Below are 25,770 nucleotides of genomic sequence, written 5' to 3'. Positions count from 1 at the left end.
ATGTTGTCAAAACAAAGTATTTTTTGGTTTTGTCGATTTCAATTTTTCTTCTGTAAGTGTTTGATTCTAGGTCTGTAATTTCTCCTATTTTGCAAAGATATGTCCTCCGAAAGCATTAAACCCATTCGAAAATATTTAAAAGAAAAAATCGTCAATAATCAAGAATTTGTTGGCAAAGAAAAGGAGCTTAACCAAGTCCTAGACCTACTCAAAAAGACTGTGGAACATGGAGAGTCAAACTCTATGTTATTAATTGGACCTAAGGGCTCTGGAAAAACAAAGGTAACCTTCTATTAACTTTTTAGATGTGTGTAAGTGTAGTAACCTACACTCTTATTAGGTGATTCCGAAAGAGGTCATATTCTATGTAAAATTTATGTGCTTGATTATCATAAATATAACATAACACTTGCTGGCAAAGCTAATACATATCAAAAATGTAGAAGTAGCAATGTATTAATATTGGACTAGTAAATGTTAAAATATCTGACAATTCAATTTTGGCATCAACACAAAACTACATATTTTCAAATTTACAATCCCATTTTTTTGGTAATATACTAAAATTAAATCAAATCAAAATTTGATTTAAATTTATTATTATTATATTATTATTATTTTTGGCATATTAAGTGTTAATATAACTTTACAATCCGACTCTTTTGCTATTGATCCAATTTGCTTAAAGTTTGGTCGGGTTATGTATAGAACAAAATAATTGTTTCTTTTATGTTAAGTTTTCTGTTTTCTTTAAAATTGTTGTGTAAGATTTACTAGAAATTTGCCTCAGAGGGTTCATGTGAGTGAGGATGTAAAGCAGGTCTATAGTCTTAATATGGCCCAAAGAAGATTTTTGGGTATAAGCTGCACTGTACATAAATTACTTAATTTTCATCCACCAGAATATCTGTCAGAATTCCTTATTCAAAGGGGAGATAGGTACACATAATGTAAATATTTACTATAAAAGCACACTGACAGTATCAGTTTAGCAGTCATATGTGACAGTCATGTTTAAGTTCGTAGAAGGCTACGCCGGTACTCAGTTTTGTTTGTTTTGTTTTGTTTTGTTTTGATTTGATTTGTTTTGATTTTTTTATAACCACATCGACGTGCTATATTTCCGTACAAGTGTTCCTAATTAACAGGTTCTTGTTCTCTAACTTGTTTTGCTGGCATTGACCTTACCTTGAAACCATAGAACTTCAACCTTAGGACTTAGGACGTGCTAGTGTGTTCCTGGTGACGCTCAGGCTCAAGTTCCTGTTTGGCTAGCAATTCCTGTCTAACTGTATTTATATATTCCTTAATTTATTAAAATGAATCGTTATTTCAAATGCTGTCAAAAAAAGGAGTTTTCAAATTATTGCTGCATCTTTTGTATGTCTATATTCCACCCAAGTTGTTTGGATAGAAATTCTGATGCCATAAAAATGGGAGGCTACAAAATTTTATGCTCAGAAAAAAGTCAAATAAATTTTAATGAAAATGAGAATGAAAAGAAGTCTTATGAGCAGAAGATTCAAGAATTGTTGATTCAACTAAAAGAAAAGGATAGGCATATAGAGAGAATGAGAAGAAACCGTTAGGTGTTTGAAGATGAAGTGTCAGAGGCTGAAAAGCCTCTTACAAGTATCCAAACCATAATGTAATTTATAATAGCAAGGCTCTCTATAGAATATTTCACGCAAATAATATTAATCTAAATAGAATTTTTTAAAGTCTAATCATGCCAGCAACTTTGGATCAGATTTGGCATCATTACTGTATACCCATATTTTAAAACATTTCAAAAGTAGCATTTCATCCAAAAATGTGTCCACAATAAAACCAAGTAATCAACCTGGACTTCTAGGTACTGACTGTGATAGGGATTCTTTTTTATAGATAAATACACAGAAGATGAAGCTCACTCACATTCTATAAATAACATTGAAAATAAGCATGCAAAAAGTTTCAGTAGTTTTATTTTAAATATACAGTCTCTAAGAAATAAAATGGACGAGCTTCATCTTTTACTTGATTCATGTGATTTTCTTGATATTGTATTACTAACTGAGCACTGGTTAAAGCCTAACAAATGTTTCTTAATATCTGATTATATTCATATATCAATTTTTTGTCGGCAACACTCCATACATGCAGTAACAGCTATTTTAGTTAAACAATTGAAGCTTTTTTCTGTAAAATTAATAAGTATGATAGCTTTCTGTTGGCAAAGGTTTTTGAATTCTCCCTTTGTTTTTGTAAGCGATTTAATTTATATGTTCTTTGTGTTCATAGACCACCCACAGGAGATATTGGTATGTTCCTGGACAAACTTGATTCTCTATTATCCCAATTGTCTCTACACTCCATAGTTATATTGGCTGGTGCTGGTGTACAAATTTAAATGATGTGTCATGTAGAGTACTCTCATCTGATATTTCTGACCATGAAGCCATTCTCGCTAGGATTCCATGCAACACTGTATTTCTTTCATCTAATTATATAGGAAGAATTTTCAGCAGAGCAAATTTTAATGCTTTTTCTTCTACTACAGCTTTGGTTAATTGGAATGCAGTTGAAATGGCTCCTGACCCGTTTACTTTACGTTATTTCACGTCCTATGTGACAAGATCAATCAGTGTTTTCCTAAAAAGAGGCTTAAAATGAAAAATAGAAAACCATGGGTCACAGCAGGCCTCAAAACTTCAGCTAAAAACCTCCATTTTTTGGCTAAGTTGTGCAAGTATACAACTAATGCAAACATTATTCTTTATCATCAGAAATATCGTAGTCTATACAGAAAGACGATAAAAGCAGCAAAGGTTAAATATTATAGTGACTGCTTGAATGTGTCCTCAAACAGGCAGAGAGAATGTTGGTCAATTATAAATGACTTCAGGCATTCTCACAAAAAAGTTTCAGAACCAGAAGTAAGACCAAATAGTTTAAATGATTATTACTGTAATATTCTTCATTTATTGCTCAAGGATGTGAATACTAATATTGATCCTTTGCATTATATTCAACAAGTGTCAGTTCAAAATTCTTTTTTCTTTTATCCTGTTAGCCTAACTGACGTTAAAGATGCAATTAAAAGCTTAAAAAACCATAAATCAGCTGGAGCTGATGGGATATCATCAAAATTACTACTCCTTTTGCCTGACTCAGCATTGAATGCCTTAGCTTCTGCCATAAACAATTCCTTTCATAATGGCATCTTTCCAGCATGTTTGAAAGAGGCAGTAGTTATCCCTCTTTTTAAGGGTGGAGATTTGAGTGAGCCTTGTAATTTCCGTCCAATTTCTATATTATCTACCCTCTCCAAGATAGTTGAAAAACTTGCAAAAATCAGAATTTTGTCTTTTTTGCAACATAATTGCATTTTATCTGCAAATCAGTTTGGATTTCAAACGGGAAAAGGGACTCATGACGCTGTTTTCGGCTTTTTGGAGAGTGTCTATGTGTCCTTAAATTCTGGAGAGTCCGCGGCGGCAGTGTTTTGCGTTTTATCCAAGGCATTTGATTGTGTAGATCATGGAATACTGCTGTCTAAGCTCAATAATTATGGCTTTAGAGGTGTGGCATTGCAATGGCTGGAATCCTATCTGTCTAATCGTACCCAAAGAGTTACAGTATCTGGATGTTTATCCGATTCCAGATCCCTTAAAACTGGAGTACCTCAGGGTTTAGTGTTAGGACTATTATTTTTGGACTATTATTTTTGCTCTATGATTTGGGTTCATTAAAACTGCAGGGCAAAGTGGTTCAGTTTGCTGATGATACCACCATTTTATGGAATCATAGAGATTCTGATAATGTTAGAGCCCAGGTTTTTAAGGATCTTAAGATTTTATCGCAGTGGTATGCCGCAAACAGGCTTGTATTTAATGTAGGTAAAATCTTTATTATGGGATTTAAGTGTGACGTTCAGGGCCTTATTTAGTGAAAACTCCCCCTTGCAAAACAAAGAAAGCTGTAAGTTCCTTAGTATTACCATTGATGGTCGCCTTCGCTTTGAAGATCATATCCTAAATCTTGCATCAAAATTATCCTCTGGATGCTTAGCAGTAAGAATGGCGGGGCATGAGCTGGGAGGGGTAGTTGCACGTTCAGTGTACTTTTCTCTTATTGAGTCCCATCTTCGTTATGGCTTGCCTTTTTGGGGTTTAAGTAACAAGGGATTATTAAACATAATTTTTGTGATTCAAAAAAAGGCAGTTAGATACCTATGTTCCGCTGGGTTAAGAGATTCTTGTAAACCTCTCTTCATGCCTCAAAAAATCCCTACTCTTTTTTCTCTTTTTATCTTAGAAACGGTTACTCTTATTCATAAATGTCCTAAACCTCCCTCTAACACTGGTCATATGACTCACCAGGTTAACGATTTTCCCTTACCAATCCCTACATCCTCCCTCACCAAGAACTCACTTATATACCTTAGCAAAAAAATTTACAACCATCTTCCTGTATATATCAGAAAAATTTTAGAAGTTTAGAGAAGTTTTTTACAAATTAGAGAAATTCAAAAAAAATTAAAATCACTTTTATTATCCAGGGCATATTATAGCCTTGACAATTACTTTACAAATACAAGTAGGTAGATAATGGATAAAAAAATTGTATGTATGTACCTGTTAAAATATAAGTTTGCTGTCTGGAGAGAATTCCCATTACACCATTCAAAATTTTCGTGACTTCTTTGTAAATTTCAGCCTGAATTTGAATAAATTGCATTGCACAACTAGAAAGGTAAAACTTTTTTAAAATTAATAGACTTTTAATTATCTGTAATTCTGTGTTGGCCTTCTTAAAAATAATGCGGCATTGTATCCATAGAGATGCATTGGCTTACTATTATGCACTATTATGCACCCTGGCCTACTATTAAAATTAAAATAATAGGTAATTATTTTACGAAAAATATGTTTGTTTTTTTTTTTTGTTTTTATTCTGTTGTTTTTCGTAAAAAGGAAAAAATCAAGTGGTTTTTTCTATTAAAAAATATACAATGTGTTCAATTAAAAAAAAAACATTACTTAATTTTTTTATTTCAAAATTGTTAATTATAACAATAAAACAGATTATATAGCCGTGTTCTACGGAAAAAACCCCACCAAAATCATTTTTTACTTTTTCAATATGTTAAATATTAACGGAAATACAGTGAGGGTCCCAAAATCCAAAATTTTCAAAATCACTCTGTAAATTAAAACCTATGACACCTATCAAAATGTTGACAATAACATATTTCGTTTCATAAAAAAGTAGCACAGTAGTGCATAAACCTGAAGGTTCTATCGCCTATAGCAAGGAGATAACCTACAAATGTCCAAATTTGGAGACCCTGTACTAGGTGTTTACCGGTGCAGACTGACGGTTTCAAATCTGCTCACATGTCTATAACAACATTAATAAATTGTAGACATATACATACATAATTCATGCTTTGTACTACTTACTATTTGACAATTTAAACTATGATATCCTTTTCTATTTATGAATATGTTCATCTAGCCTTGGCTTAACTATGACTATGTGCATGCCGTCCACAACGTCTATTATTTCTGGCATATTAAATACAGTATAATAGTATTAATATCTACAATCAGGCATGTAATCATTATTGAGATAATAAAATATTTTTTCTAAACATTTTTCTTAAGATCGTTCCTTGGATATTTTAACTTCAGTGATACTGAGGCTAGTGCTTAATTGACTAATACATATTAAAAAGTTGTTTGCAAGGCACCGTTAGTAGCTTCCTACACCATAAACATGCAATACGTAAATTATACACAAATTTTGCTTAATATACTAATATATTAAATTACATTGAAGTTTTTTATAAGGCATAACATCTTTAAGTTATAGTCTGATTTACTGACACTTCTTGGCAATTTGCAATATAAAAAAATATTTACTGCAATTATGAAGTAGGTGTACATACTAACATTTTGAGGTATCTTAGAGATATAAACACAATCCTCCAAATGTTGTTCTAATACCCTTAAAAGGTACATTGCAGCCTCCTCATTTAAGCGGAATTTCTGTCTAAATTCAGTATTGCTCAATGAGAATGGGTTTTGCGTATATCGGAGCATTTTTTTAATAAGTCGTTGTGCACGTCTATTCTCTTCAACTTCTAAGTACCCTGAAAAAAGCAAATTTGCATAAAGTAATGCCATTATTTGTCACTAAGTTTACTAGTCTTCGACAACTGTATCTGTATCTCAAAAAAGAATTTATGGGACGTGACTTATCTATTAGAAGTTTTAAAACAAAGTTGTCATATTGACAAATATACAATTTTAAAAATACAAATAATAACACCTAAAACACCTAAAAATACAATTTTAGGTGTTAACTATCATTATATATGCTTATTAATTCTCTAAAAACTAAGAAAAAAATACCCTAGCTTTTTGTAGGTTCTTATTAAGTTTGAATAAAAAAATTATAATATTGGATTCGCAATGATTATAAGACTATTAAATTTAATGCATTGATAAGTTCTTTAAATTGTCTGAAAAATAAAAAATAGTACGCCATTGAAGCGGCCATATTTACCTCCCGTCTCACCTACACCCCTGAGCTTCAGATAACTTTGTGAACCTGTAAGTACCTGCAAGACACTGTAAATTAAAAAATATTATTTTATAAAATAATACCTTATTTATTAATAATACTATAAAATATACTTATGTCTAACCACAAAAATAACTTTTAGTAAATAATATCCATTGCGAGTATTTCGTCTTCAGAAGATAAAAGGTTTGAGAAAAAAATGTACACTTTTCCCACACAACACAAACATAAATAATAGACATCTGACATTCCCATAATAATTTCGACTCGAAATTAAAATTTCAACCACTTTGTTCAGGTTGAAATTTATTTCATCATATTCAGATTCAATGACGTCATATCCATGGTTCAACCGAAATCCGCAAGGCTCGCAGTCTCATTTCGACGTCGCCATATTGATTTCGACCTGTTTTTGGTCGAAATATCAATTAGTATCTGGGTCATTAACTATGCCAGGAGTGATACAACCTTACTACTACTACTACTATTTAATATTCCATAAAGTTAAAAAAAAGAGAAAACGGAAAGCTTTAAAAATTGCTGGTAAAAATTGTATTAAGAAAAGAAAGAAACAATATAAAAAGTGCGCAGAGAGTCGAAATTGGTGGCAGGATTTAAATTTTAAAAGAATTTAGAATTTTAAAATGTTTTTATATTTATAAACTCTTTTATATATTTTGCATAATTCTTTTTCGATATATTTTCAGTATTTATTGAGAGATTATTCATAACATTGTTGCGTTATAGAAAAAAGACTTCTGAAAATTTGCTGTTCGATGACCAGGAATTTTTTATAATTGTGTGTTCCTGGTATTATGATTATGGGCAATTAGAATGATGTTGCGTGTTGTTGAATGCGGTTTTTGGGTTCTGATAACTTGGAACATAAAAAGATACATTATATTCTTGTTTATATGTCATTGAGAATCGGGTTGTCTTTCAGATACGTCTCCATAATCAAAGTGAGAAATTCCAAGGGATTCAGAGAGTAAATATTTACTGTTTGAGGAAAGATCGATTTAAGTGTGAAATATTTTTTAATCTCAGATATGCCAGTTTAAATTTATTATTTATATGGCTTTCAAGTTTTCATTTAAGTTGGCCGTCTATAAAAATTCCCAGTAATTGGTATAAAATTTTCAACTTTAATGTGTTGATTATTATGCCTGTGGACTGTATTTCACTGGGTGGAAAGATGCTTCTGGTTGTTATAATTGTTAATACGTACATTGAATATAAATAATAATAATTCATAACTTAGACGATTAATGTAATTAAAATAAAAAAATGTAAAAATGGTCGACTGAGGCTGTCGCGTCTCCCACGCTTGAAGTAGAGGAAGGCTAGATAGTTCAATACCGGTTCTACGTTTCAAGTAAAATCATATTTAGGTTTAGGTGCTTTTAAATTATAACTCCCTTTAATAAATCTTTTTATGATCTTTGACCCAATTAAGAGCTAACCTATATGTATTTATTGTTGCGTAAGAGTTGCCTTTATTTATTTGGTTTACTAAAAATTCAAGATAATTATTTGAGTTAAATTCGAATACATTATAGTTCAATTGGCTTTTGCAAAATAGCCAATATTTCTGAAAACAAGCTTTGTGTTATTTCCAAGTGCCTTCTGATATGGATGGAAACATTATCATTATTATAAACATTATTTTGGCATAACAGGACATTTTTCTTTTAAGTAGCGCAGTCCGGACAATTTCCCGACCATCAGGAAAATTTTTCTGTGCAGGAGATGGGGCTCTCTAAAGGAGGAAACTAATCATTTTTCATTAGGTTTAAGAACCAACGGCTTACCACCTAATAAGGATACCAACCGGGTAGGAACGGGGAAACAAGGAACCGGGATATACTAAAATTCCTGTCGCTTTATCTTGAATAATTTTATCTGAAGTTTTAGATATCATGAAAAGGAGGGAAGGCGTAAAAAAAATACTCATTTTCCCAAAAAATTGTAAAGGCATCTACTGATATGGAATTAGGATCAGGAAACCAGGAAACATACCTTTTGCATTTTGTAATGAGATTTGTTGCAAAAAGTCTATCTCTGGTTTCTCAAATTTTCTTATTATTTTTTTAAATACCTGTCAATTAATTCATATTTTGTTCCAACGAAGTTTGTGTTGATCCCTTATCAGCTTCTTTATTTTCTTTAGAAGTAATATACAAAGCAAAGGGCCTTATACGGTTTTGTTCGCACCAATTTTAAAGCTGATAAATAAGTTATCTTACTCAGGTTGGGATATTTAACGCTCCCACCTCGATTTATGCAAGCTCTGGCATTTTTATCAATAATAAGTAGGACTCGAATATTTTCGTTTGATTTAGTGAAGGATTGCAATCCATAAACAGCTGCTTTTATTTCAATGTAGTTAATGTGCATGTTTCTATCTGAACCTCTGACAATTCTTTCCATCAAAATTGGCTTCCCAGCCCGAAAGGGACGTATCTGAAAAAATCTCTTTTCAAAAACTTTTGGGTTTTATTTCTTTGGTGTTTAAATTGTTTGAAAATCAAGAAAGAATGTTTACTATACACCTTCACAAGGAAAGGTGTTAATTGGCTCTTTTATTTGTTAATAATGAAGCCTAGATTAGTTACGAGATTAACTGTGGGTTTGGTGTTGACTTTACATTCAAATTTGTTCTTAGTTATTATTAAAATATCATCTAAATATATTACCAATTAAACATTTTTAAGGCGTAAGTATTTAACTACTTGTTTCATAGTTTTCGTAAAAATGTAAGGTGCAATATTAAGTCCAAAAGGAAGTCAATTAAACTGAAATACTTGATCCTCCCAAGTAAATTTTAAATATTGTTTATAATTTTGATGAATGGGTAATAGGAAACAGGCGTCTTTTAATTCTATTATTGTTACATAACAATCTCGAGTAAACAGTTTATTAACTGTTCTGAAATCATCCAAGTTTGAAATGTGGCGTATCGATGTATTTCATGTTATTAAATTTAGAGTAAATCTCTTTTTCCCATTTGATTTTGTTGCAAAAAAAATCACGACAAAAATTCACGTATAAATGTGAACATTTGGAGTTGCACCAATTTCTAATAGCTCAGTTAAGGACTTTCTTCTCGAATTGAAATCTAATTAATAGGGGACTCGATCGAATTTCAATTTAATGCCTTGAAACTACTCAAGGACCATTTTATCACTTGGTTTTTTTTGTCACGCATTGTAATGTGATAAACGAGCTGCTTATTTTTTGTTTACCGAAACTAATGTCTTCTGGTCTTTTTTAAACTCTGCTTGTTCTTACCTGCTTCGCCAAACGAAAAGAGTATGTATCTAATTGACTGGATAGCACTACTCTGCGTGATTGTATGTTCATGAGGGCAGGATGTTCTGCTTACGCAGCATCGATAAGGCATTATGTGCAATTGGAAAATAATAATGCGCCATCAGCCAGAGATGATAGCTGAGGATTAAATCGTTAAACGATTTTCCTTAATGGTTGCATCCATCACACCACCCAGAGCCGTTAATCCATGGCCTATTTGGTGTTGTAAGGATCTTAAAAAATACTATTTTCTATTAACAGATTCATTCAAACAATTCAACACTTCCTTATTAATTTTGGGAGGATTCAGCGCCTGGTAATTCTTAGCGATTGGATTTTTTTCACGTCTTCTTTGTAAATAAAATTCTCATCTTGAAACAATTTCGTTATGTAAATCTGGCCCTTCGATATTAGTGTCTGGTGGTTTAACCCTTAGGGCTACCGAAAGATCGTTGTTTGATGGCGTTGCCTCTAAGGGAAGAGGTGGAGCAGTTGCCTGGGAAGAAGAAGGACGAGAAAGCAATTCCGCCTGATCTTTATCTAACTCAACAGGTACGTCTTCCAATCCGGAATGTATTGGTGATTGATGACTCATCCTTGGACGATGAAGACTCTACATGTTTTTTGTTACTAAAATGTTGTATGGTTCACGATCAAGTTAAGAATGATTAAAGCCCACGGCTTTATTCAGTAAGGACGCGCAAGTTGGCACAAATTCATTTAAAATTCAGATGTGTTCGAAAAAAAAATGCTCGGACACGTAAATTTTTATTTTTTGTCGAGATTTTTTTGATGATGAATTCATGTGTCATAATTTTTAGTCCTACCCCCTATAGGTGGACCAGCTACGACTATCAACTTAATTTTTTTAAATAGAATCACCCATTTCTTATTTTTTTTTTTAATTTTGAATAAAATTTAAAGTATATTTTGTATACCATGTCCTGTACCTAACCTCAATATTTATTAAAAAATTTGCGATTAAATTTTTTATAAGTAACTATGAATTTTTAGAACAGTTTATAAAAAAAAATAAAACAAAAAAATTTTAATAAATGTTCAAATTGTTGACCATTAACTTCCTGACAGTAACCAAGTCGATATTCAAATTCCTGTAATACTTATGGTTTAAGGCCGGATTTGTTATATTTCGGCTCTAATTCTATTTTTTAATTCTTCTAAATTTTCAGGATTATCAAAATAAACTTTGGATTTTAGATAACCCCATAGATAAAAATCCAATGGGGTTAAATCTGGCGACCTTGCTGGCCATTCAATAAAACCCCCCCTTCCAATCCATCTATTTGGGAAAATGTTGATAAGGTAATCTCGTACTGTTCGCGAATAGTGTGGGGGAGTCGCCATCCTGTTGGAACCATATTGATTCTGCCGGTATAAATGGATTTTCACCATTTGGATAAAGTGCAATTAAACTAGGTACTATCTGATTTTGAAGCTAAATATTTTTCAGAATAAATATACGTTTAACTTCTTCGGAAATTGTGTGTGGCTTGCCATACTCCTTTGTCGATTTTCTGGTGCCCAATAACGAAAATTTTGCCTATTTACAGAATCATTAAAAAAAACTTGCCTCGGCAGAAAAACAATCTTACTTAAAAATTGAGGGTTTGCATTACATTTATTCTTCATTATTTCGCAAAACCCTATTCTGCGGATATGATCATTTTCAATAATGATTTCAGAATTTTATATGAATGCCATTTATTCCTATGCAAATATTTTAGAACACATTATTTACTAACCGACTGATCTGCAGCAACTTGTCGAGTTCATTTATGTGGATTTTCTTGTAAATCGAGCAAAATATCTAATTGTCTGTTTTCTGGAAGCGGTCCAGGTCATATTTGTTTCTAACATGAGCAAAATCTCTAAACTTTTTTCAATTTTGCTTACTACCGAATGTGTAATAGGTTCCTCTGGATACTTATTGTTAAATAGATCGCAAACTTCGGCCTGTGTTCGAGTCTTGTCGCCATATCCTACCATCATCAACATTTCAATTCTCTGTTTTTCAGGTAAACGTGTCATACTTTTAAATTTTGCAACTGCACTTGACACTTAGTATTGACACTTACTGACATTTACGTAAAGTAATACATACTGTTTCCATGCGATTAAATGGTGACAAGGTGTCAACAATCAAATATACTTGTTAAAAAACTATGAAAAAACATGTTTGAATATGCTCAAATGATAATAAGACATGGTATATAAAATATACTTAAAATTAGACACAAAATACGACTTAAGCCAACTTGATCGGTCGGCCGTTCAGATTAGAAAGAAAGCCAAACGTTGTCTTTTCAACAACGGAACCCCTATGTAGATTCACCGGAACTCAAAAAATTACGGCTTAAAAAAATTAAAACGAATTTAATATAAAAAAATGAAGGATTGCCCGAAAGCTCCCCACCTAAACGTGACGCTTCCAGACGATCAAATGAGTGTCTTTTGTATAGATAAAATTGTAATTATTGAATTTAAGAAGAAATATTGATACTGAAAAATCATAAAATAAATCAATCCGGCGAATCTACATTATTGTGAAAACAAAGCTTATTAAAAAGATAGTAATTCCATCTGATCTCCTATCTACCCGATCTGACTACCTACCCGCAATCCGACAATGTCATGCCGGCCGATAAGGTCATCATATTAAGGTCACAGGCGATGAGCACCACTGACATGAAATATAAACCTATAGTGAAATTTTTAGACAGACACTCTGAAGCATGGGCAATCTGCACTCTGCCAAGTTAAAGAGAGAAAAGCTGAATTCAGTTACTTATAAAATTACAAATAATATTGTTAACGAAAAGTAAAACATAGCGGTGAATGGCATAAGATTTCAAGTAAGATCCTTTAAATAGAACATAACAAAATATCTACAAAATTACATTATCATAAGGGCATACAATTCAGGTGATACATAATACAAAATTAATATAAATGATAAATCAATTCTGATCTAAATAACAAAATACATAGTTATCCTAACAATGGCCACATTATAACACATTACACACAAAATATGGAGAGCGAGGACCTTAGACACTATGCATAGATAGTTGCTTAAAACCATTGTCAAATAGCCAGTAGGCAATGCCATTTATGCACACTGATCAAAAGAATGACACTATAGATTTTTAAGTTTCGCCATTTTATGAGCAAAATGAAGGATTGAGAATGTTTAATATATATTAAAATGACTCTAATATATATATTAAAATTACTCTAATGTATTAAGTTAAATGATAATAATTATAGATAAGAAACAGCTTACGATTCTGTTTTTTTTTTAAAGCAAAAAAATTATATCACCGATTAGGTATAGAATCTAAAAAATAATTGAGATACCGTTATACTTATGAAACTATATATAACATAACCTAATATATGAAATTTATTTACATTAACCACAGCCGACTTTACTCATGCCGTGAAATGATAACATCGGCAACATGGCTTTGAGATCGGTTTTTATTTCAGTTTTCATGGGACTTAATGGAGATTGTTTGAATTCCTCTTTTAAATTTGAGTTTTTAAGTGAAATTTCGGAAAGGAAAGTGAATGTAGTTATTATTAAGAACTTACTAAGTCTTAGTAACATCTCCCAGCCAGTGTCGGTGTGTTATATACTATAAAAACATTGATAAATGGTTAATATAAACACTTTGTTTCTAAAGAGAAACAGGTGGAGCCGGCCGGCTTCTTAAGTGGGTCATTGTGCTATTTATCGATTTTTAAGTTTATTTTACATATCACTTTTAAGATTTTTGTGTTGTGTTCTTATCTGTGTAATTTGGAATTTTTTGTGAATATCTTGTGTTCCACTAAAACTAGAAACTTATGCCTAAGAGCCAAAGTTAATAGTTTATTCACATAAAAAAATGTAGGTTTTGTTTTATTTATAAACATATTTGGAGGAAATCTGGTAAGGAATACCCATAGTATTAGTAAGTATAGGTAAATCTATTAGCTTTATTTATATACAGATCGTGTTATCGTGAGCTACGTATTACCGAAAATAATGGCAACACCGCTTGGTTGCGGCTTGCAGGCGGCGGAATTTTTCGGTTTTTATTTTTTGAACCGGGAGTCAGCAGACAGACCTCACTTTGCTGTGTTACTGCACGTTGCATTAATAATTTTTGAGCGTTATTTTCGTGTTTTTTTTACTATGGCTGTTTATACCCCTTCCGAAAGAGTTCAACTAATTAAATGGTTTTATGGAGGCAATTCGGCAGTACAATGTAGAGATTTCTTTTCAGTGACATTTGAGAATAGACCGATTCCTTGTGCAAAAACGGTTTTAAATGTGGTTAAAAATTTTGAGACATCTTTTTGTCTTCAAGATTGTAAAAAATGCCACACAAAACGTCAAGAACCATCTGTTGAAGTGGTCCAGGATATAGAACGGCGGGAAGAAATGGTTTGCAGTACCCTAGAACTTGATTCGACACATTCCACTAGAAGTGTTGGAGAGGAACTGGGAATGAGCAATAAAAGTGTTGCTCGTATCTTGAAAAAATATGGGTACCAATGGTTTAAGTATTCAAAAACTCAGGAAATATTTCCTGAAGACCAGTGGCGAAGAATAGAATTTTGTGAAACCATGATGGAAAAGGCAAAGGAAAACGAATATTTTTTAAAAAATATTTTGTTTTCTGATGAATCTTCTTTTCCATTACAGGGCAAACACAATCCTTCCATTGTTCGTCTTTGGTCTCAGGAAAACGAGCGCAGAAGTTTTCAGTTTCGTACCCAGTATCCTCAGAAATTGAATGTTTGGGCAGGTATTTTGGGCGACAATGTTGTTATAGGGCCATTTTTTATTGATGGCACTTTAAAGGCCCAAAAGTACCTTGAGTTGCTGCAGAACCAAGTTCTTCCTGCCATTCAAATCTACCTGATGTAGACATGGGATCGGTTTATTTTCAGCAAGATGGCTGTCCTGCTCATAACGCGGCTAGCTTAAAAGAATTCTTAACAAATACTTTTCCTAACTGCCTTATTAGTGGGACTGACGATATTAAATGGCCTACTAGATCCCCAGATTTGTCTCCAAATGACTTTTATCTGTGGGGTTACCTTAAGCAGACCATTTACCAGCATGAATTTAGTAGGCCAACAAATTTGGAGGAGTTCCGAAATAAAATTGTCGAAGGTGCCAATTCCATTTTACCTGAAATTCTTTTGGAGGTGCGAAATAGCTTTTACGATAGGTTAAGTTTTTGTTTAGCGAAAGAAGGCGGTTTATTTGAGGCTTTTATTTAAAAAATGATATGTTGTTAGGTTTGTTTATTAGAGTTTTAATTCTGATTTTTTATTATATTTTTATCAAAGTTGATATTTTATTTTTTATTAGAATAACGCTTTAATTTTCATTATGCAAAACACAGCATATTAAACATTTTAAGATTACAATTCTATGCGGGTTTTAAACATTGTCATGTCTATAAAACCCGGATTAGAATAAATATTTAAAAAATGCCTGGATTTTCGCGTAATATTTTGGGACATTTTGTCGCCAAACGACGCAGCTTCTACGAAAGTCAGATGTTTACTAATCACGTCCTCGGGACGGCCGGGGCGCTGCTCTGTCGCAGGCACCGTACACGCGCGACGTTGCTAAATTTCGCCTCTATGCGGTTTCCTATAAGTAACGAACGAAAACATGATCTGTATAGGAATTCATTGAAGCATTTTTTTTGCCTTTTGAAACATGCCAAGTCCCTGTTGTGTTACAAAAGTAGTTTAAGAGCAGGGGAGGCAAGGATTTCTGTTTTGGCTTCCGCAAAGATGAACAACTTAAAATTAAATGGCTAAAAGCCATACCTAGAGATAATTGGGCTCCTACTCAATATTCTGTGGTTTGTACCAAGCATTTTGACCCGAATGATATTATCCGAGAAGATGATTATACACTCACTAAGATTACAGTTAAAGAAAGATTAGTTTGCTCAGAAGCGCCTCAAATTTTTCCAAATTTACCTGCATATCTAACAAAAACAGTGCCTCTTCCTAGAAAAAGTCTAGATAAAAGAAATAGTGAACAACAAAAACAAAAAAAACTTGCCAATGTAGCCTCTGAGCAACTTGATTTCATAACTAATTTTCAAGATTTTATGAGTAATTATTCTAATATCTGACCTGTGGATTGTAAAAATTGTTGGGGATACAACTATATTTCTATACTTTAAACTTGAATGATGCTTGTATAAATATTATTAATCAAATATCAGTAGATAGCGACCTACATGTTAAAGTCTTTTTAAAAAACAATGAGTTGTCCCAAAATGACCTAAAACGGATTTTACCTTTTAAATTGAAATTAAGTAGGTGATCTCAACTCGAAAATCTATTAACTAGGTATAAGTCTTCTGATTATTATGAGCTTAATAAACCATACTCTTCATCTCTAGAGAAGTTTCATCACCTCATTAACCAAAATTCAGATTTCTTAAAACAGGCGTTAAATTTATTGGAAAGTTCTGATTCACACAACTTAGAGGATGAAAAAGATAGTGACATTTGTAATCGAGTAATATTTTTAATAGACCAAATAACATTACTTCTTTTAAAGCAAAGACGTTATTGCCCATCAACTATAGTAATGTTATTTATGTCATATATTATATCCCCTTGCGCATATGAATTGCTTAGAGATTATTTTAATCTACCCACCAAGAGGCACCTACAGTATCTTTCTTCTAGCTTTGATGTGTGACTTAAATAAAACTAACGATAATGATAACACCACTAATTATTTAAACATTGTATCCACTTGTTTAGCACGGACTGAGAAAGTTGTTAATTTATTAATTGATGAAATCTTGAATATAACTAACTAACTAAGAGCGGAACATAGGAAATCCCATGTAAATTTTAAGGGGGGTCAATTATTGGCTTCCCTATACATTTTACAGAAAAAATGTAATATAACTTTTTGAAGAGACCAATCTGGCAAACCCTTGTGCAAAGTTTCAAAAAATTTTAATAAGCTAATCTTGAACCACCAGCCACCAGCAAACAATTTGTTATAAGAAGAGGGAAGTGGCTGTGTTGCTCGAAGGACAATACAAATCAATCAAACCAGATGTATTCAGAGCAATTTTTATTTTAAAAGCTTAGCAGAGCGCTTTCGGCGTATGAGCCATCATCAGTGCTAACTGAAATGAGTTGGGTGTTAAATGCGTAAAAGACACTATAGTCAAAGGTGAACGAATGGAATGTACTCACTTGTCAGTTAAGCCCAGAAGTTTACCATAGTGGGAACACATTCGATATTATTAAAATTACACTTAAAATTTAGACACACTTAAGACTATACAGAACACTAAACAGGACGAACAGTATTTAAAAAGGGGAGAACCTTGGTCTCCTTTGTGTTTTGTTTACATTTATTGTGGTTTCTTAGATGGCGGGAAAAAATGTGTGTCAAATAAGGTTAGCCTACAGTTAACTTTACTTTAAAATTAATATTTATATTATGCGAACCTATCAGAGTGGTAGTAGCGACAGATGGGTCTAGATGTCATTATCGTAAATGATGTGCGGTAGTGCGAGTTGGTTATAAATTGGTAGCACAAATTAGACTACAACAGTGAATTTTTGTTCGGATAAGGAAGTTGTTATCCTTTAAGGATGTAAAGCAAACTTTTAAATTAGAAAGTTGCCAATGCTTATAAAAAATTTTAATTGTGGAGTCTTCTATGTAATGGAACGTAAGGTCTGTTAAGGTTCACTTGTATATTTAAACAAGATGGATTTTTTATGAGCTCGTTGGTGATATAAATGACTTCAAGAAAATCTAGTCGGTTATAGTTCTTAGAGGTAACCTGTTGGAGAATTTTTGAATTAGACTTTGTACTTAATTATGGTTGTTAGATTTTATATGTTCACCAAATGCAGATGAGGGTCTACTTAAGTGCTCGGCTATGCGTGTTTTTAAGGGTCTACAAGTTCGTCCCACACATGAGCAATCACAAGAATCACACTGCAATCTGTAAATACCACTCTTTGATAATGTGTCAAGTTTATCCTTGGTATTGATCAAAATCGAACCCAAGTTGTTTTTAGTTTTATAAGAAATTTGTAATTCTGATTGGTGTTTAATGAAGCTATTGTTGATTTTCTTATTTAGATGAGAATTAATGAATGGTAGAGATATGAATTTACTATCTTTTTTAACATCAGGAAAGATCTGTTTGTTAATTTTTGTTAATTTTATTTTTCTGATTAAAATATTAATTAGTTTGGGGTCATAGTTATTATTATAAGCAATTTGTTTAAGAACATTTATTTCGTTTTAAAAATTAGAAGGAGATAGAGGAATACTTAAAAGACGGCGAATGTAACAATTAAAGGCAGCCATTTTGTGTTGGTGAGGGTGATTGGAAACATTTGAAATTATGTGGTCTGTTTGAGTGGGTTTTCGGTGTATTGAAAATTCTAAACTATTTGATTGTTTATGTATTGTTAAGTCTAAAAAATTCAAATTATTATTTGTTTTAATTTCTAGTGTGAAAGAAATCCTAGGATGTATTTGGTTTAGCTTGTTTAAGAGTAACTGAGCTCCTACTCTGTCACAATTCAAGAAACAGAGACAATCGTCAACATATTTGTACCAATTGAAAATTTCTTTATTGTTATCAGTCATTATAAAATTTGATTCCATGTGATCCATAAAGACCTCCGCCAAAAATTGAGATAAGCAACTGCCCATAGCCAGGCCATCTGGCTGTTGGTAAAACGTATTATTAAAAAGGAAAAAATCTTGAGAAAGGCAGTGGTTAAGTAATGTTATAAGCGAAATAAGATTATTGCTATTTATTTTGTCCTTCAAGATATTTTTAATTATATTCACACTTTCAGATTTAGACACTGTAGTGAAAAGATTAGTTACATCAAAAGAAACCAATAGATAATTATTAGGCAATTGTGAGTCTGTTAGTTTATTTACAAGATCAGTAGAATTTTTAACACCAAATTTAGGGCAGAAGGCTGGTAAATTTTTTAACAATTTAAGGATAAAATTGAATAAAAAGGAAAGTGGAGTGTTGGTGAAACTAACTACTGGTCTTATTGGAATGCCGATTTTATGTAACTTGGGTAAGCCGTAAAGACGTGGGGTTGTAGGGTTGCTGGATAAGAGGGTATATGGAGCATTATGTTCTTTTAAAAAACGGTCAAATTGTTTTATTATAGTGGAGGTCTTTCTGACAAAGTTGTTAAAAGGACTGGACTTTAGTGGTTTAAAGTGGTTTTCAGTTAAAAAAGTTTCAACTTTGGATATATAAAATGCTTTTTCCATGATCACCAAGCAATTTCCCTTATCTGCTTTTGAGATCACCAAATTATAGTTTTTTATTTTGTTCTTAATGGATTTTAGGACTTTGTCTGGAGAGTTTAAGTAAGATTTTGATTTTTTAAAATTAGATTTAAATTTATGCAATATACTAAATAGGTCATTGCGAAGACTGTAGGCTAACCTAATTTGACACACATTTTTTCCCGCCATCTAAGAAACCACAATAAATGTAAATAAAACACAAAGGAGACCAACGTTCTCCCCTTTTTAAATACTGTTCGTCCTGTTTAGTGTTCTGTATAGTCTTAAGTGTGTGTAAGAATGTGTTCCCACTATGGAAAACTTCTGGGCTTAACTGACAAGTGAGTACAATCCATTCGTTCACCTTTGACTATAGTGTCTTCTACACATTTAACCACCCTACCAACTCATTTCAGTTAGCACTGATGATGGCTCATACGCCGAAAACACTCTGCTAAGCTTTTAAAATAAAAATTGCTCTGAATACATCTGGTTTGATTGATTTGAATTTGTTATAAGGCTTTGTCAAATCTGACGTACAGCCGAATACAAGTAATGTTTTTTTCGTTTTTTAATAAACTGAAAACATTTCAGATACTGCTCTAAAACTGTTTCCCGCATAATGCCATTTAATTATGGCAATTTTTTCGTCGATTGAATAATTCATACTTGTTTTCAAATATCGACTGTCACTGATTTATTGACACTTTTCCTCACGTCAGTGAAAATATTCATTTTACTGGTGCCCGTTTGGTTTTACCTGAACCGAAAATTTGCTAATTTTGCAATTACATTTAATTGAATAATTCAAGATTCGCTTATTAAAATTTTTTGAAACTTTGCACAAGGGTTTGCCAGATTGGTCTCTTCAAAAAGTTATCTTACATTTTTTCTATAAAATCTCCAGGGAAGCCAATAATTGACTCCCTTAAAATTTACATGGGTTTCCCTGTACCACCCGGTATATTTAAATCCTATTAGAATGTTATAGGGACAAAATACTCTTATAGATACCCTATTAAACGAGTCCCCATATGAAACTTAAAGATATTAGCAAGAATCTTAAATTTTTAGGAAAATAGTAAGAAAGAAATGAAAATAAGGCTGAAATAAAAAATAACACACTCAATCTGGATTGTGAACAATACACCCGCCAAACTCCCCTAGTGCTATTCAACATAGAGTGAACTTGAACGATGTAAGTTCTAGTTAGCCAGATTGCGTAACCCTACTAAGAAGGATAAGGGAACCTCATGAACCTCATTTTTCATAAGGGGGCCTTATGAAAAATGATCCCGAAAGAGATCGGCACACGCAGACGGCAAAACTAATAAAGAGTGAGTAGAGAAAAAATATTTATTTTGGGTTACCCCAGAGACTTACTAAACAAAAAGGAGTGGATTCAAGCATCTACCCGACCAAATAGCACTATTCTGCTGAAGGATGAATTAAATTTCTTCTTGAAAATCAATCACCAAGCAGTTCCACAAAAAAAATGGATAGGGTGTTCCGTATTGCGACACTGTCAGCGACCTATCAGAAAAATATGTTCGAGGCTGAGGTGAAACGCAGTAGCAACGGCCCAGTATTTGGCACCCATGTTCTGAGGATGGCGAAACATGTCCCACTAGGAATACCAACCAGACGAGTTTTTCAGCTTACACTTCAATCATTTGTGAACTGAGGATCATTCCTTGGATTGTTATAGTACATTTAAACAAATTTGTTTGGCATCTGTACTTAAACAATTACGTTTTAAAACTGCTTAATTTCCCCCTGTAGCTTCTACTTCCCTTGCGTCTTCCTCTGCTTCCTCAACACTAGAAAATGAACTATCAAAACTATGTGACTCTAAATCACTGTCCTTACTCAGATTACTTGAAATGAAACTTATTGTTTTCATCACAAATATTATTGTCTTTCTTGTCCACCCACGGTCTCCATAAGCCCGCGCAAACACTTTCTTCTCCATTTGCCAAAATTTCATGCGTATTTTCCCAGGATCGAAACATTTTAAGGTCTTTAGGTATAATACTAAAACAAATCCACAAACACAAATAAAAAACACACTTTCTTACAGTAAAAACTTCAAAAAATGTAGACAAATACAGGCCAAATTCTAAATTCTCCACTTTCATAAACGTGTAAAAAACCTAAAGTAGGAATCGCCAGAACGCAGGTATTTTATCTTTGTTTAATAGAGTGGCTAAAAAGAGGTGAGAAGTGTGTGAGTGCTGGGAGTGTTTAAAATGTTTTGTAAGATGCTTGGATTTTAGTCCGCTGTCAATTTTTTGATATTATTTTCTTTCTAAAAATGAACATTTTCGAAAGAAAAATAAAAAATAGTGTAAAACATGGGGTTTTACGTATATTTAAAATGATTTCATAGATAAATTATATAAAATTTTGCCATTTAACCATGTATATCATGCGACAATAAATACGACAAAAGCGCACAACTATTTAGTGCAGCATCTGCGACACATCAAAGATTCTAATAGATCTCTAAACTAGACTTTAACGAAATACGTTATTGACACGCCTATACCAAATAAAGAAACATTGACTGTAGCCAGGACAATAGTAGATAACTTTATATTGGTATCTGGGCCAATGAGAGAGATTCGCACTGACCTAGGGACAGAATTTTTAAAATGAGGTCTTAGAAAAACTTACCAATCTACTACAAATAAAGATTCTATCACAACTTCTCGACAGCTTATCACCAAAGTATCGGTGGTTGTGAGCGAAATAATTAGATTATTTTATTGTCATAAGTAATTTAAATCTAGTATCTTTTTCAAGTGAACTCCTTGCATATGTAAAATTATTTGTAAATAAATTTCAATCATTTGTATAGATATTTTAATCTTCTATTTAACATCATGTGGAAAAGTATTGAAATTCAAAAAAAAACTAATTAAAACACTATGAAAACCTTGAGCAATTAATCCTTAAAAAGATAGCTGTCACTTACTTGTTCACAAAAACAACAACAAAATTACTCATTTTTTCTATCAAAGCAATTAAATAATAAAAAAATAAGTAGGATATATGCTATCCCAAAATAGTTAAAATAGGGTCAAAAAATGTAATATGTTTTTAGTCTCTACCAATATACTTCTACCCCGCGTTCTTGCAATCTAATTCGTTGACGCAATATGATCTGAATGAAATTAAGTTATTAAAATAGGAACCAGAAATCAGTTGCTCTATTTAGCAAGTAAATGGCTTGTTTCGTTTTAGCTAGTAAACAGTGTTTTAAAGCAGCTCGAAATATTAAAAAACTTTAAACAAGACTCAATAGTGGTAAAACTGCATGGCTTGATTCACACCGATGACCGACTTGCTCTAAAAGCCATCACCTTCCAAATGAATTTGGACAATGCTGTTGATGGAAAAGTATTTGGTAGTTTCGCTGAAAATCTCGCTTTCTTATTAGCTTGTCTTAAAACTGGTATGTAGTTTATCATTAAGTTTTAAAACTAAAATTGTATAATAATATTTTTAGGGGATAGACACTCTTCTAAGAGCATAATTTTTATACTGGAAGAGTTTGATTTATTCTGTACTCACCACAACCAAACATTGTTGTATAATTTGTTTGATATTTCACAGAGTGCTCAGGCTCCTATTTGTGTCTTGGGTAAATATGTAAGAGTTGGAATTTGTCTTTTTAATAGATTTTTTATTATTATGTTGTGAACAGGAATAACATGTAGGATAGATGTCATTCAACTACTTGAAAAAAGGGTCAAATCAAGATTCTCACATAGACAAATGTTCTTGTACTCTGGCCCGGAAGAAAAAAGCGAAATATCAGATATAGGTACGAGTCTAAAATTGTTGAAATATAAAACTAATTTGTGTTAATGGTTTTCAGATTTCGCATTAAATAGAATTAAATGGTATTTAGAAATCCCTAACAAGGCCGAAATCAAAATAAGTACCATAGTAAGAGACCAGTGGAATTCTCATATTCAATCTTTAATTGTCGACAAAAAATTTAGAAACGTTATTGAACGGTTAATAGACATAGATTTAAATGAAAATATGCTTAGAAATATTTTGGTAAATTATATTATTAAATGCTTTGTAAATGTAATACATAGTTTTTTTTATGATTTTAAGGTAAAATGCATTTTTGCTCTCTCAGACACCCAAAAACTGTTTACTCATCAGCACTTTGAAAAGGAGTTGAATCTTATGGAAAGAGATAATGTAGTACAAATACTGCAGGATCTAAGTGTTTTAGAATTATGTCTTATAGTAGCCATGAAGCACCATAACGAAATTTATGACAACAGCCCAATGAATTTTGAAATGATTTATTCCAGATATGTTAAGTTTGCCAACAAACATGCTACCATGCAAAATGTACAAAGACCAGTTGTCATGAAGGCATTTGAGCATATAGAGGTAAATTTTAAAACTGTGTTGCACAAAAAGTGCAAGTGTAAATATTATCAAGTTTTAATTGTAGAACTTAGAACTTATATCTATGATTAACCAAAACAACAGTAAGCTGCACAAGGAGTATCAGTTCTTTAAATTATTGGTAACTGCACAGCAGGTTTCAGATTCTATAAGTAAATCCGTGGGATTACCAACAGAGGTTATACAGTGGTCAAATAGTTCTTTATTATAAAGTTAATTTTAGCACTAAATTTGTCCTGCCCTTAGTGTAAATAAATTTTTTCTTCATTATTGATAATTAATATTGGTTTTATTTATAAATAGTAATTTTGTTATAGACCTCGGCCCACTTAAAGTCAGGAATACACTTTCACTTTGAATTGGTTTCCAGATAAACAGCAAAACTTAATAAAATCTCACGAAACTTGATGCCTTTTAAAGGTCAATTGAATTTAAGAATACCTTGCTTTGTTTTGTTGGTAAATTCCTAAATCAGTGACAGTCAAGGCAAGTATGTAAAATCCGGAATATTTAAACTACGAGTATTTACAAGAAAATAAAGTATGGGCCCTTCAAACAAGAAAACTACTAAAAACTAGATTCTACACCCACTACATGAAGTATATATAGTAGTATATATAAGTAGAACCCTAAAATAGCTACTGAACAAATAACTGATAAAATAACCTTAATATTTGAAACACCATCAAATTCTGCTGCCCAGTTATAAATTATTTGGTCCTGCGTGAACTTATGTACCAACGTTACTAGTCGTTCTTACAAATATTCTGTAATACTAGTATATTTATACATATTCCATTTGGCATATTTTTTGACTTCCCCTATTTTTGAAGAATTCAAGAATTGTAACAAAAAAGCAATTAAGTCCTAAATGATGTCTTTTTTAAATTAATGAAACATCGTATTTATTATTAATTCTAAGTGTTTTCTAATATATCTATCTTTGACTGCTATTTTTGCGTTATCGACGCTAAAAAAATTCCCATTTTCGGCTTAATTAGAAAAAAAACTTAATACGGCTTAATTTCGACGTATTATGTTCTTCTTTCTTCGGCCTTGTTACAAGGCAATTGCCAGTCGGATTTGTGTGAGACTCCTGTGCTTATCTGTCTCTGGACCATACAAAAATCTCCATAGATTGGTCCTTATTAATCTGATTCTTTCTCTTCAAGCAATTTACAGACTTTAAGCAACGGTTTTATTGATACTAGAAACACTGGAAGAAAACGAGATGCAACAGATGGTAAAAGGTAAACATATTACACACTAAGCACAAGGCATTATAGTAGGATATGGGTATATGGATAGCTGAGCTCTAGAGTTTCATTTATGAAATGTATGGTTACACTTATTGTTTCGTCATCTGGAAATGAAAGATCGTCCGACATGAATAAAGGTGGAAAACCTTTTTTCGTAACTAATAAATTGTAAATATGTAAGTTTCGAATAAAATAAATAGGACATTCAAAAAATATATGATTAAGATATAATATACAATCCAGTCACAAAAAAGGAGTCTCTTTAATGTTAATCCTAAACTGATGAAAAGTAGTTAGACAGTGGCCCGTACGCATTCTAATAATTGTCGTTATTTGTTTTCCATTCTGATAATTTATTTTAGAGAACCATGTTTTCATTAAACAGGTTTGCTATACATTGGCATAATTGTGGATCTCCATAATACTAAATTCATTTAAAATCTGTTGCTTCAAAAGATTAAACACATGTATGTCCACCAACATTCTTTTTGGCACGAGGTCTTTTCCTACTTTGTATTTGCTAGTATATCTGCCTCTGTTTTTTCTTTAATATCTGAATGTCCCAGTACCCAAGCTAGCCGAATGTCAAACCCTCTTTCATTTGATGAGTTTATCAACCTTTTTGTTGTTAGTATACAAAATTTACAGAGAATAAATAACTATTTAGTTTTGATATAGCACTTTTTGAATCTAGCCTTTCTAATATATTTATATATAGCAGTTTCAACTGTGTCGTAAAATTTGATAATTTCTGCTTTATATATGCTACGTCAGTCCAGTAGTTTCATGGAAAATTTATGATCTATTGACGGGATAGATATGCCATTTCCTACA

The 25,770-nt window shown here is 32.2% G+C and overlaps 1 protein-coding gene across 1 annotated transcript; it reads left to right on the top strand.

Annotated features, from left to right (window-relative positions):
• Positions 1-23,958, top strand: LOC126736936 (origin recognition complex subunit 4). The gene is made up of 7 exons (XM_050441602.1): positions 1-282; positions 22,487-22,697; positions 22,752-22,886; positions 22,950-23,069; positions 23,124-23,311; positions 23,372-23,659; positions 23,724-23,958. Exons 1-7 carry the CDS (start codon positions 100-102, stop codon positions 23,886-23,888), a joined length of 1,290 nt encoding a protein of 429 aa, XP_050297559.1. The 5' UTR covers positions 1-99; the 3' UTR covers positions 23,889-23,958.
• Positions 23,959-25,770: the final 1,812 nt, after the last annotated feature.

Source organism: Anthonomus grandis, chromosome 5 (assembly GCF_022605725.1).
Source record: "Anthonomus grandis grandis chromosome 5, icAntGran1.3, whole genome shotgun sequence".
Classification (NCBI taxonomy): Eukaryota; Metazoa; Arthropoda; class Insecta; order Coleoptera; family Curculionidae; genus Anthonomus; species Anthonomus grandis.
This window is presented reverse-complemented; position numbering and strand designations above follow the sequence as displayed.

Coding starts and splice junctions, on each gene's coding strand:
- LOC126736936 (XM_050441602.1), top strand. CDS start 100: ATGTCCTCCGAAAGCATTAAACCCATTCGAAAATATTTAAAAGAAAAA. Junction 22,698..22,751: donor ATTAGCTTGTCTTAAAACTG/GTATGTAGTTTA, acceptor TAATATTTTTAG/GGGATAGACACTCTTCTAAG. Junction 23,312..23,371: donor ATATGCTTAGAAATATTTTG/GTAAATTATATT, acceptor TATGATTTTAAG/GTAAAATGCATTTTTGCTCT.